This window comes from Asterias amurensis, chromosome 7, assembly GCF_032118995.1.
Source record: "Asterias amurensis chromosome 7, ASM3211899v1".
Taxonomy (NCBI): Eukaryota; Metazoa; Echinodermata; class Asteroidea; order Forcipulatida; family Asteriidae; genus Asterias; species Asterias amurensis.
In genome coordinates, this window is record NC_092654.1 from 16,682,159 (window position 1) to 16,696,510 (window position 14,352).

Here is a 14,352-nt window from a genome sequence, read left to right on the forward strand (position 1 = left end):
ATCAAACCGCTATATGTAGTACAATATTGGCCATCAGAGAGAGGGGGGGGGGGGAATGTAGTGAAGTTGTTAATACTAATATTCAATACCTTTTGCAAGTGATGTTTGAAACATTTGCATCTTTGCTCCCAACAAATTCTTAAAATCTACCTCCCTTGGTTTGGTCACTATTCTTAGGCTGGCCAGAAGTTATCCAGCAACCCTCGCTTCAAGATGCTACAAGACGAAGACACTCATACCCTGTTGGTTCTCGAGAGTAGACCTGAAGACTCGGGGATGTACCGATGTGAAGTCGTCAACTCTGCTGGCTCCGTCAGCCACACAGCCCCTTTAGTTGTGGAAGGTAAAGTTTCCCGTTCGATATGGCTCTTCTGGTTATTTCTTGGTAGTTTGTTTTTCTTTAGAGAACAAACTTTATCCCAACTTCTCATTCAGACAGATTGTTGTGCCGGCTAATATTCAGATGTGACCAGAGTAGTGCTTATTTTTTCCTAATAACTGCAGCTAAGTTACAAATGACCGGCCCTAAATATGACTGTTGTCTTGTGTATGAAGTTATACTCTTGGTTACAAAAATACCAGTCTACTTTACTCCACATACCCATAAAGCCACTACTAATGCAATTTTTCTCTAACCGCTAGGTCTACTTCAGTAAGAGTGTAATGCGCTGTAACTCCCTTTATAGTCATGTCCTTTCATGGATTTCTTTTCCTTCTTTTTTAATCAAAAGAACGAATGAAAACCAATCCCAACCAGACAATTCCCCAAACTGTGAAACATTTTTGTCTGTATCTAGGCATGGATAATTCTTAAAATTGTCTCCCTTACAGGTTTTTACACAGACTTTTTATTTTCTTCTCTCAATGTTCAGGTGGCGACATGCCATTAGATGAGAGAGTACCAGGGAGTGGCGTAGCACCAGTTATCCACACACCAACCAGAAGTGTGGAAGTGTCTGAAGGAAGCCCTGTAGAATTTGCTTGTCAGGTCTCGGGAACTCCCGGTAAACAAAATATTGTATTCTCAAAATCTACCATAATTTTTTTTAATTTTTGTTTTATTATTTTATTTCTTTAAACAGGAAACAGTAGATAAGAAAGAAGATATATTGATAATTGGGGGCCACGGGTATACATTTTGGCATGCTTTTGAAATATTTATTTTAATATTTAACTATTTCCCATTATTGCAATTTCTTTTCATTTCAGCTCCGACAATCACCTGGTATCTGAAAGATGCAGTCATCAAGCCTTCCCGCTACTTCCGTATGTTCTACCAAGACGGCGTTGCACGCCTCCAGATCAACGAGGTCTTCCCTGAAGACGCTGGCACCTACACGTGTGAGGCGCGCAACGGCCTCGGCACGGCCTCCTGCAGCGCACAGCTGCTTGTCGCAGGTGAGTCGTCAGGGGAAGATTTGTAAAAAATGCGTCTGGCGCTGTTTTTGTTTTTTTACGCTCATTTTCCTTCATTGATAGAGTGACTTTACAGCATTGGTAATGTTGGCATAACTGCAAACCTCAGTGTGCTTCCTTGCTTGGAAACAAGTTGTCGTTAAAATGACTTAGTGACAAAGAATTTGTATCCTCAAGTTTTGCAGAAGTCTTGGAAGAAAACATGTTTTTGATAGAAAGTGGGGGTTTTGCCACTGAACGAAAAAAGTCGCTGAAGAGGATAACTGAAACTCCTACTTCTGTAAAATTGTCAGAATTTGATGAGTTCAACATTTGTGGATAATATTACCAATGTTGTATGTACACCTTGCCTTTAATGAAGTAAGCACGTTGAGGGAGAGTTTACGTTGGGCTTGACAGCGCAGCGTAATTTTGTTTGTGCTGCATGCTCTCTTTTAGCCTTTTGCCTTAAAATAAACATGAATTGTACTGATTTAAGAAAAATACCTTTAATACCAAATTGTAAAAAAAAATTATGTCTGATTTTGGACAATGTCATTTGTGTGCAGTACTAGTCTTAGTTAATAATAAGACAAAAATTGTTTTTAAGTTGGTAATTTCATCAGAAGACTGGTTCAAGTCTGTGTTGATTTATGCAGTGAGTGTAATTGAGAGTACAGTAGGCAATAAGATTGTGAAAAGTTTATGTTAAGAATATCGTTTCATTTATAGAAAGAAAGATGAACCCGAATATTTAATAGGATTTTTGAGTCAAGCTAGACAAAAAGAAGCCTTTTTTCAAATGCACTTGTTACAAAGTAAATTATGCAAGTTGAATATTTTGTTTGAAGATTATAAGGGAAGTTTACTTTTACATAGTCCTGTAGTACCATGACTTTTATGGCTGGTTTGTTGACTGTCACACTTACTAGTAGAAAAATAATATTTTTGTCCAGCCTGTCTGGGACTAGCCAAAAAGGCTCAGGATTGTTGCTTATATACGGACCGGATTGAACTGGGAGATGTTTTCACAATTTTTTTAAAACAATTTTAACTTGAATTTTATTGGAAAGTTTTCACAAAAGCTCCTAGCCATGTCCGGTCCTGAATGAGTCATATATCTACAACAGGTTTCTATTTAAAAAAAAAAGTCTGCTGCAAAGACACTATTGTGGTGTTCTAAATGAATTCCATCAGAGTCTACTGATGTTTATGGTGTTTTTTTTTGAGGTGCTTAGTTTAGGGACTTCTGTTTTAAACGTTGGTGCTTAGCCTGGTATTGAGCCATTTTAATATGGTACAGATTGTTCCTTTCAACACATGGTGCTTCATAATGCTATGTATTGCCTTCGGAGGATGAAGCCATTTACAGTCGCAATCTGATTAACACGGTTTAACATCACCATTGTAATTTTCATGTCAGTGTGTCGGACTCAGTCCGATGAGGAGAAAATCATTTACAAATAATTTGGCATCGCAACGGGAAACCTGCAGTTGCAGTTAATTTTACAAGTGAAACTTCAGCAGCCCGCTGTTGTTTCTTGAATCCTGCCATTGGTGGTTTTTCTTATTAACTTGACTAACGGATGTTGTGTAGATTAAAGTGTGAAAAAATTATGCAGTAATTATGATTAGTCGTACCACCTTAAACACTAAAACATACTGCCTTTTTAGTGATTATTGCCCCTACTTTACCAGAAAAAGTTTCCAAAATTATGCAATGCCCAAATTTAGCACACGTATAACTAACTGGTTTTATAAGTATTTGCAGTGTTCAAATTGTTCTATAACACAAAGAGTAAACAAACAAGGTTAACCATTATTCCTCAAATCTAAAGCTACCTCAGTTCATCCAAACACAGTAAAAGTAAAACCCTTTTTTTTTAAAGTTCCAAATGCCGACATTTTCTTGTCTAAAATCTGACTCATTTTTACTTGGTTTGAAATTTCACATAAAAAAGTGTCGTCCTTTGTGTTATTTTGTTAACTTTCATGAAAACTCCCTGAACCCTGATTTATTTTTGTATGCTAAATTTATCATGTTTGAAATAAATTGTTACGCTCCTGACAATCAGTTATATGCAATGTTTCCCCAGAACTTCTAACAATTTTGTAGAATTCTAGGTTATCTTGAGTTCCAAACTGCATTTATATTTTAGTTGATAGAAACTATGCAGATTTTTTGTTGTTCCTTGCACTGAAGTAGAGTTTAGAAACTGGGTTTTCAATCGAAAATAAAATTAGGTATGCAAAATTATGCAAGGTTTTTTTTTTTTTTTTTTTTTAGATACATCCTTTCTCTTATTTGAATATGCAAAAAAAGGGCACCTTCTCAAGAAAAGGATTGATTCAACCACGTTTTAAAAAAAGCGAACATTATGCTACATCTTACCTAATTTAAATGAGATGTGTTAAGTTTGAAATTTGCACACAGGCATTTATAGAAAGAAGCAAGATTTACTTTTGAAAAGAGAATAGCTTTTTAGAGCGTAAGCAACGCAAACTTTGATAGTTTATTTTTACGATTGTACCATGCAATATTTAAGAGATGTTTTTATTATTTTTTGCACTTTAACTTAGATCTGAAATGCACTTTCTTAGCCACTTGAGCACTGAAGTTTTGTTTGTATAGTATTAGTATAAGCTTTTGAAGTTTCCTTAGCCAAAGATATCTAGTAAAACTTTATAGGCAGACACAAATCAAGCTCCGGTAATTTAGGTTTTATACTCGAGCAATGTAGACATTAATTTTTAAAAAATGAAGAAAATAAAACACTTGTTTATGTCACTTGACATGCTTGAGGTTAAAGAGCAATAAGAGTCATTTTGATTAGCCATGCTCAGTTTATATTCAAAAGTATATTGCAAATCAAAGTATCTACCAGCAGTCTGTGTATTTTTTGTTTGTGGTTTGGGCATTGATTTGGTTTGGTTTAGTTTAGTTTTAAGACTTTTTATGTGTGATTTTGGTTTTGATTTGATGAATATTGCTTCCGTAGTCTTTCATTTCTTAATTTATATTTTTGATTTTCAGGCAATCATTTTGTTGTTTTTGTTGAACCAATTTGGACGGAGTTGTTATTTTTTGTCGCTCACGAATCAAAGTGAAAATTATATGTTTCCTTTTTAATGGAAGTTATGCAGTAATGTGAAAATGTTTAGTCGCTAGAAAGGAGTTTAGCATAAACAATTTAAAAGTATTCGCAGTTTAGGTAAATTGACTAAGCGTGTAAACAAACATATTTAAGCATGCGGTTTGAACTGGTATTTTTGTACTTTTGTTTTTTTCGGACGTAGCTCTAAGAAACTTGAAAACAACGTTTCTCTGAGGAGAGTTTCTAAAAGAAAATCACTGCCATTTGAGTCTTTTACACATACTGCTGCAATAGAGCTTCATGCTGCCTTCATGTTAGTGAGGTTCCCTGTGTCTGAAAGCAATCCTGAATTACGATTCCAGCTATTCACGAAAGGGGCCAGACTATCGAGTGCCTCTTGCCTCGATTTGGCAGCAGGTTTTTCTACATACTTGTCGGAGAAAGCAAAATGGATGATACGATTTATAGGAAGGTCGCCACATGTAGTTTGATAAGAAAAAGTGTTGCAAGCAGAACTGGTCATATTTTTATGTGTAATTGTGTGTGTATTTTAATGTCCAATGCCTTTTAATATCTCTGTGTAATTCAACTGACTGGTTTTAACTTTCTGACATTTTGGAAAATGTTGTGAGGTCAGTTTTGCTCAATGAACATGTAGTTGGAGTTTGTAAAGGTCTGGTCAGTTGTTTTTTGACATCAACTATCTGTTGAAAATGCACACTACTGTATGAACACATTGAAGCTTGCCAAGAGTGCCTCTTCTATTGAATATGTGTTATTAATTCAAGCTGAAAACTGAAACCATGTCTTGGAACAAAGCCAAAGTCTTAATAAATAAAAATTAAATACATATCAAGACTTGTCTTACTGCCCAGAAACACAAATGCAGTGCATTGGTTCATTAACACATGACAAATGTTATCTTGTATGTAATTACATACATCTTGCTCTGCATTGGTGTTTCCCATACAGTAAGGACTGGATTGGTTTTTAGTCAAAATGTTGTAGCTTTTTCCACTAAGATGTCAACGGCTTATTGTGTTTTTCGCCTCTCTTATTACGCATGACCAAAGTGTGAAGTATTTTAGTATGGTGAAATGGTCCTGTTAACAATACACTCAATTCATTTTTTATTTATTAATGAATGAAGGGACAGCTGTACAATAAAATGCTGTAGTAACAGTGGGTTTGCAACTGCACAAATGGTGTTCTCTTTTGTACTCAATAAGCCTCAGCGTTTAGTCCTGAAGAATAAGGGAATGCAAAGTTCTGTTAGAAGTCAAACCAACTGGAAAAAAGTGGTAGAAATACACCCAAAATTTCATCAGAAAGATTGATGAATTTGTCAGCAAATTCAAGAATGTTTTTATTTTATTTAAAGACTTCAGTGTTGGGTTACAGACATGCATTCCTTTATTAGAGCGAGGCTGTATTGGGCACATATACTACAGTGCTAAAATGTTAACAAGATGGTGCCGGTTAAAATTAATCAATGCTCGGGTTGTCAAAATCTAATCAACAAAACAAAGAAAAGTCACATTTCAAGGGGGTAATGTTTTGATGTGAATTCCAAATATTTTACAAGTTAAGAAGAATAATTGTAAAGAAGAATCTTGTGTGAAGTAGATCCATGTATTCATCAATGAAAAATGTCAGAAATTGATGTTTCTGGAAGCTCTATGGTTTTGACATCTGCTCCGAGGCTGTGGGTTCCACTCCCATCCGAGTTTCCTGTGAATCTTTCTACGGACCTCCAATGAACCAATAATGGCCTGCTTGTCAACGTTTGACGGGGGACAGAATTGTAGGCAAAAGCTTCAAAAACTGCTTACTCTGGAAACGTTTTATACAAATTTGCACGATTTATATTAGTGGTAGAAACAAGTATATGGAATTCACATCAAGCATGATAACTGTAAACTTTTCATGGGGAGGGGAAGTTCAAAAATATACATGCTATTTAATGAAACTAACTTGTAGTTGAGAAATGTTTACTAAAAATCACAATTTTGTAACCTTGAGTACGAATAGGATGAGATCCTACCTTTTAACCATGATCTTGCACCAAACACTTAGCATTGTATGAATATGTCTCAAGCCAGCACTGCACAGCTTTTTACACTAAAGGGACAGGCATGGCCGCACGCTTGCATAATTTCTTCAATTGAAGTGGGATGCAACCCATGAAGATCCTCAAAAACGAGGACAAACTCCCTTCACAAACCACACACCCAATCCCTATTCCCTCTATCAAAAAGAAACCTCACTGAATCCAGTATAGACCGGATCAATCCAGTATAGACAGGATCAAACTGGTTTTGGCTGAACTAATTTTGAAGTGGTCTTGTGATAGACCAACAAGCATGTGTCTTTCCCGAAAAGCTGTTGCAATGTGCAGTTGCTTGGTTGTAATCCAACTTAAGTTATAAACAAAATAACGGTTGATTCACACCATATGTCAACAACCATCCCGGCAGTTTGATTAAAAATAAATTGCAAACCCACTGTGAAAAAAAATTGTTTGTATCAAAATCATCTAATCCGGACCAAATATGTAACGTTTTTTTACACTAATTCAACAAACACAATCCCACCATCTCACTATTCTGTCTATTTGTGTCCTACCTTTTTCAGTTGAAGAAATTCAATCGGCGGCCGTGCCCCCTAAGTTTGTAAAGAAGATTCAAAAGGTCGAGGTCACCGAGGGTCACCCGGCCAGGTTTGACTGCAAGGTCACAGGCAGTCCCCGGCCTGAAATAAAATGGTATCTGGAAGGGAAGGAGATTGCCAGTTCACCGTACATGAGAATAACGGACTCACCTGATGGAACCAGTTCATTGGTCATCCAGGAGGTGTTTGCTGACGACTCTGGCCGGTTCACGGTCAAGGCATCAAACCCCGCTGGTGAGGTCACCTGTAGCACCCTGCTTGTCGTAGAAGGTAAGTTCAGTAAGTTTGTAGAGCTGCTAAATTTTCCAGTCAAAGCATTTTGTTTGGTGGATGAGAGCTGATTTTACCTGCTGGAAGTTTGACAAGAACACTCATAAAAAACCTCCAATAGGGATGTACCAGGCCGGTATGCTCTGTTTTTGGAAGGGTAAGGGCACCGAAGCATTTTCTCCTTGATAAAGGAGGAAATTGTCAATTGCTACTGTACATTTCAAGGGCACCAATTCAATGACCAGGGGGCATGGAGGCAATCGTATCGGGCTGGCATGTACTCTGTTGGCACTGACTGTGATCACAGTATACAAAATACATGCCCTCTACTTTATCATCTCTACTTAAAATCACCCAGCCTACCTAAATCCTCCAAATGATGGATTAGGTACTGCATAACAGAATAAACCACTCACCAAAGCTTTCAAAACACTATGGTAACGTTTCCATAGAGTGAAGCATTTTTGATGAATCTACGACATCATATGTTCAGAACACATTTGGAAGGTGTTTATTCTTTTAGAATACATTTCCTGCTGAGCAACATTACAACAGAGTTGATGTCTGTGTCACAGTTTGAGAGATTGACACGAGAATATTTCTAAATCATTAGTGTTGACGTTTCAATCAGCCTTCCCCATGAACTGTGAAGGGATAATTTGTGCACAGTCTAAAAAGAGAAAAAATACACTAACAGCACCATTCTCTTTTGAAAAAATGACTGCTTTCCAAGAATCAATCAAAAGAGATTATTATCTGTCAGTGATTAATGTGAGGGAGGGAGAAAGAGAGAGAAAGAGATGAGGAGAAGATAATAATGAGTTTGAGCTGAGATATAATTTGAAATGTACCGCGAGTAGTTGGAAATTCAAACCTTGAGACAGTTTTGTGCATAACAGTGTTAATGTACATGTATACCAGTGAGTTTTTATGTGTACGCATGGTTTTGTGTCGATTGGTGGCAGCAGACCAGTAATGAGCCCTTTCTGGGTTAGACTTGATGACAAGTCGTAAGGCTCTGCCTATTTGTTACTAACACACATTCTGCCATTCATGCAACATTCACAGTGCGATTATACACATGCAACAGTCGTAGGTACATTAGCGCGTGGCAGCTCTAAGATGAGTGTACCGTCCCCGTAGCTCTACACCGTGTTTAACAATTACTGACTTGTTTTCAAGACTACTTTCTGGGTTGGTTTTAAATGATGCCTGGAACAATAAATTAGGTTACTGCTTAAATTTGAATACCTTGGGCTATAGAGACAGTTGTTTCATGTATGTCTTAGGGCAAGCTTTTTTTTAATAACAATAGTAAAAATAAAACATAATTATGAAGCACATTATGTAGAGTCTCAAAGGGCTTTACAAAAACATGAAGTAAAGTAGCCAACATGGCAAAAAATTAATACAAACTAAGAAAACAAATAAAAGTGAGCTCCAGATGGGCAAAACCAGGTACCATTGTGCCATTCACTTTCATTCAGAATTTTGTCGGGTCGTCGTCGCCTTTTACGTAACTTTGCAAAAGTTAATATGTCTCTACAGTCTGAGGAATTTTAATTGAAGTTGCAACAGATGACTTAGCAAGTTTTTATACCATACATTATTCATTTGTAACTCAGAAAACGCTTTTTCTCAATCGTTTACTAGTTCAGAGCATGTGTACATTTTCAAATATGTGACTTAGGACTGTCCACTTCATCAATCCCATTTCAAAATGAATTCTTCCTCTTTTCTTTTCCCCTCTACTCTTCGACACACATACAAAACACTATTAAAGTTAAAGTATAATGTTGACATTTCCATACTTTCACTCACTTCTTTCATACTTTCAATAAAGTACAAGAATCAGCCATTACAGATTTGTCTTGTCAGTTGCCTGCTTTTGTTTGTAGAGTTGTTTTTATTAATTTTCTGTTTATAGTATTTTATAACCATTAGTGTGTTTATGCCTGTGAATGTGTTTTTGCTTTTGGATTGCACGCTGTAATTAAATCTTTTTTTTACAGTTATTTTTTAACTGTGTTTTGTCAGTGTGTGTTCATTTGTAATTGCAGTTTTTATTGTAACAAATAAGAGAGTGTTCAACTGATTGCTATCTATGTGACACATAATAAAAACCATATTTGCATGTTTGATGTCAATTTTTCTTTTTGTCCAATGTCTTATAATGAAAAAAAAAAAAGCAATGTCGCTATGATTTTGTAAACTTTGATGTCATTCGAGATAAATAAAGTTGACATGATTTGTGGTGTGTTAATGTTGTCTATTGTTGTTGCCAGCACTCTTAGAAAACGAAAAGAAAAAAAAGCATGCGCCTGAATTCGTAGACTCCAAGTGTTTACCTGCATGATGTAACAGTTTTGGTCTTCAGTGTTTAATGTTATCCTGTTTGCTCAAATATGCTAACGGCTTCCGATTTCCCCCTCCTGCTTGTTCTCACTACACAAAGGATAATAAGCATGTAAGTATGCATTAATATGTTTGGGTTTGTTATCTGTAACTATATTTGCGATAATGTGGGAATACAAATAAAGCTGGTGCAATTACTTGATCAACAATCCTTTTCTAAAGTGTTGCGTAGTTCCACTGTAAGCCATGCCAACCTCACAGAAACTGGCTCCATTGATAACCGGAAACCCATAGGAGTTATATTGTTTATCTCAGACAAATTATCCAAGAATTGTTTCATGATTGGACTTTTACATACACTCTTCAAAGACTAAGCTCTTCTTAGAATTGATGGTTTCTGTTAAAATAAATGGTATTGAAGGATGAAATGGGTAAAGTTAAATACAAACTTGTGCGCCAGAATTGGGGCCAGAAGTAGCAAAAATTGTTGGGCATGTACATGTATATGTGAGATGCAAAAGACTATGCATGTCTTGAGAGTGTTCAAATGATGAAATCTGTTGAAGTGCTCAAGTTTGTTTCCTTCTCGGAAAATGCCCAAATTCACTCAAGACTTGCATGGCCTATGATTTACCTACCGGATAGGCTCTTTTTAGAACTTCCGCCAATACTTCCCATTAGATAATATTACACGATGCATCTTCAAAAGATAAGAAATGTGTCTCAAATAATTTAGAACAAATCTAAGAAAATTATAAATGCGGCGTTTATGAAAAAAAATACATAGAACTTGATTTCAACAACAAACATTAATTATCTTAATATGTAGATGAACCATGCATGTAACTACTAAAACAGTGTGCTTTTGCTTGTAATATTGATTAATAACTGTAAGGAAAAAAGACAAGAATTTACAAGCGTTACATCAATACATAAGGAAAAGAACAGCGTTTAACCATTTGAAGAAAACAAAAAAGGGGGCACTCATTCACACTTTTTGCATGGGAGTCCTAACTTGACCAGAGCTATCATTTGTTTTTGTATTAAACACAATCATACATCCCAATACGCAAAATAACACAGTAGTTTTTTTTTTTAAGTGTTTTGAATTGAAACATGTCAATCATTTTATTCGATTCCACCTGTTTCAGCTGGTGCCCCGGAAGGACCAGGCATTGGACCCCTTAGCTTCAGTGAATCCTACGGGGGTGACGTTAGCGGTGCCTACAGTGCAGAACAGGGTCTTGATACCTCGGAAGACACAGACGAAGATATTGATGAGCTTCTTCCGTATGATGGAACTATCGCCTTTGCGTTGCCACTCAAACGAGAGACCAGGAAACCTCACGTGCATGCTGTACCGGTCTTACAGAGGCTACCAGTAGAGAAAGATAAGATAACAACTGATGGACATGTGCATAGTGGGACATCAACTCACGAGTCGTCTCCATCGCAACCCTCAGAACCTTCACAACCTTCACAACCACTGCAGGTAGGATCCGAATGATATAAATTTCTTGTTATTTCTTCCTTCGTTTGAATGAATGTTTTAAAAACATACTACATAAAGATGCAAGGTTTGATTTATGGCAGATCTGATCAGAAAATTAAGGGTTAAATTCAAAAAAGCTATTTTCATAGATTCAAGTACTTTAAGGTATTGCAAGAAAAACTGTGCCAGTGTTAACTGCAAGTTCTGTAAATTTTAAAAATGAATTATTTTGGGGAAGGCAATTTTATATCCTGTCCATCGTCCATGTACCAACAATAATTGTGTGCACTGTGCATGGCATATATAAACAAAATCAAATGTCTAGTTTTTTTGTCATTTTGAAACAGAATCACGTGTTCATAGAAAACAAACATTTCAGTAAAAATTGGGTCATGCAAGTTTATTGCCCAATCCCAGTCCTTTTAAAGATCTACATTTGGGATTAAATGTTCAAACATTCTTGTTGTCGGAGGAAAAACCATTCTTAATTGCATTTTAAATAGTTTAGTACAAATTATGCAAAATGACAATGGAAACATCACATCTTTTCAAGATGCAAGAGTTTTTTTCCAATTATCTTTGAGACTGATAAGGTTAAATGATTGTTCATCTGTCTTCAAGGTTTATTGAGAGTACATAAACTATAGTACTAAGTCCAGTGATACACATGTAATTAATTCTTTTGTAGCCATTTAATGGCCACAGAACTGCACAACTTACTGTATGCTTTTCACGTATTTCAGGGTACATCAGCAGCTGCTGATAAGCCTGTCGTTGCCACATTTGAGGCGAGGGAAGAAGCAAAACCATTTGCCGGTCGCTCTTTCAAGAAGACAACAACCAAGACAACCACAACATCAAAAACTCCCGAGATCTCCCGAACTCATCAAACCCAATTGCACCAGACGTCGACGCCTATGGCATTAGCCCACCCGCCACCTGTCACAAGAATCATGGAAGCGCGAATCCCTCCTACCTTCACTAAGTTCATCAGCCACTGCCGTTCTCCTGAAGGAACCACGGCAAGGTTCGATGTCACTGTGATTGGTACACCAACACCAGAGATCTGGTGGTACCGAAATGGAGAGGAATTGCACGATTCACCCACTGTGAGGATTGCAGTGCGCCCGGATGGGACAAGCACACTGATCTTTCCGAGAGTGAAGCCAGGCGACCATGGAAAAATAACATGCAAGGCGGAGAATGCTGCTGGATTGGCGTCGTGTACTGCTAAACTCATTGTGGAAGGTAAGCTCACAACAATAGATTTCTAATTTTTTTTTTTTTTTTGTGGTTTGTTTTCATCAGCTGCATTAAAAAATCAGTCTGGCTTAATTGATCTTATTTGTTTAAATTGTTTTTTATTCTTGTTGATTTGTTCTCAATAAATAAGCTACTATAATATAAGGTAAATAAATATTTTGTAAACCTTCCATATATCAAGAATATTTTTTCAATTCACAAGCTACAAAGATTAAGGTATGTTAATAGTAAATTAAGGAAAACTGACAAACCTTCAGTTTGTGTAATCTAAAAAAATGTAACTGATTAACTTCACAGCTCCAAGAAGAGCTGTCCAGAGTGACACCGAGCAGCAGTCGCTTCGTTCATCCTTCACAATGGCACCAGAGGGCTACGCCTCTGACTTTGAGATCCAAATCCACCCAAGGAGTAAACGAGTTGTTCGCTCGATTCCTCCGACCTTCAATTCTCGTCTTAGCAGCCAGGAGGTACATGAAGGCAACATCGCTCGATTTGAATGCCATGTTTCTGGCCACCCTAGACCTGCTGTCAGATGGTACAAGGTAAATGAACTATTATCAATTCGTTAACCCTGTTTAAACTGTTCATTGTCGATACATTCTTGTTTATTTAGCCCTCCAAATATTGTAAAATTTGTTTGTGAGTTTACCAACAATTTTTCTTCAGTCAACTGCATATATGTTGTGTATGTGGCATAACTGTGCACAGAACTTGCTGAACTCAAGTTAACTACACTCGCCCACAATGATTGTTTTATCTTTCATTGTTTTGTATTCTGTTGGGGATTGATTGTTCGAACCAAAAACAAGAACGCTAGATCGTGGCAAAATACATGTATCTGTTCATGTTTTCTGGACAGTTTCACTTATATTTACTCACACTACACACAATCATCCTTTTGCCTCAACACTTTAATAACACCCAAACTGTTCAGACTGCGCCATGATCTCTTTTCAATATTGTTCCTGTCAGTAAGCTGACACCTATTTTTATGTTAATAACTAAACAGTAATTTGTTTGCAATCATTATTTTGACAGAGTGGCAAAGAATTGCGATCTGGAAACCGCATTACAATCAGAGTATCTGAGAATGGTCGATGCATTCTTGAGATTCGTAACGTGAGACCCAATGATGAAGGTGACTATGTGGTTAAAGCGTCAAATCCTGCTGGAGAGTCAACATGCATTGCATCACTCACTGTCAGAGGTAAAAAATAATAATCAATAACAGAGTTACACCTTCAAAAATAGATTCTTTAATCAAAAGTTTATACCTGAAGTTTAAGATGTTGAAATTTCTGTTATCTAATGTCTAAAATTTCAGTTATATAAACGCTGTATAAATACTAAGTAAATTTCAACAATAAAAGTCAAAAGTAAGATTTTTGTTTACAATCCTATGAATTTTGTTTTTTAACAGTTATATAAACGGTGTTCAAATCTAGGTAATGATTTTGTATTTCTTCCTCAAACAGTTGACTCTGCACTTGACAGTGACATTAGTGAAGGTCGTCGTGAAATGCGCATCTGCATTGGGGTCGATAAGGCTCCTGGTGGAATAAGCATCGGAGAGCAGAGTCCTCGTATTTCTCGCTCAAGGCGACCTATCAATGTGAATTTACTCAGTGATGATGAAGATGAGGAATTGCGATCCATCACACGTAAAACAACCACCACTACACGAACAGTAACAGAAACTGTGACTGACGATGGGTCAGAGAGCATGAGGTACATGGACATAAAACCAATGATTATACAATCTACACGGCAGCCGATGGTCACAATGGAACCAGAATCTCGACGGCGGTATAT

General features: G+C 36.8%; 1 protein-coding gene across 24 annotated transcripts in view; it reads left to right on the top strand.

Moving 5' to 3' along the window:
* Window positions 1-14,352, top strand: part of LOC139940146 (titin-like) — a 235,669-nt gene that overhangs the window by 165,507 nt on the left and 55,810 nt on the right. For all 24 annotated transcript variants that reach the window (XM_071936406.1, XM_071936421.1, XM_071936416.1 and 21 more), the window contains 4 exons: window positions 178-343; window positions 873-1,004; window positions 1,210-1,398; window positions 7,125-7,430. In XM_071936406.1, coding sequence (XP_071792507.1) covers window positions 178-343; window positions 873-1,004; window positions 1,210-1,398; window positions 7,125-7,430 — 793 coding nt within the window. The remainder of the gene's footprint in view (window positions 1-177; window positions 344-872; window positions 1,005-1,209; window positions 1,399-7,124; window positions 7,431-14,352) is intronic.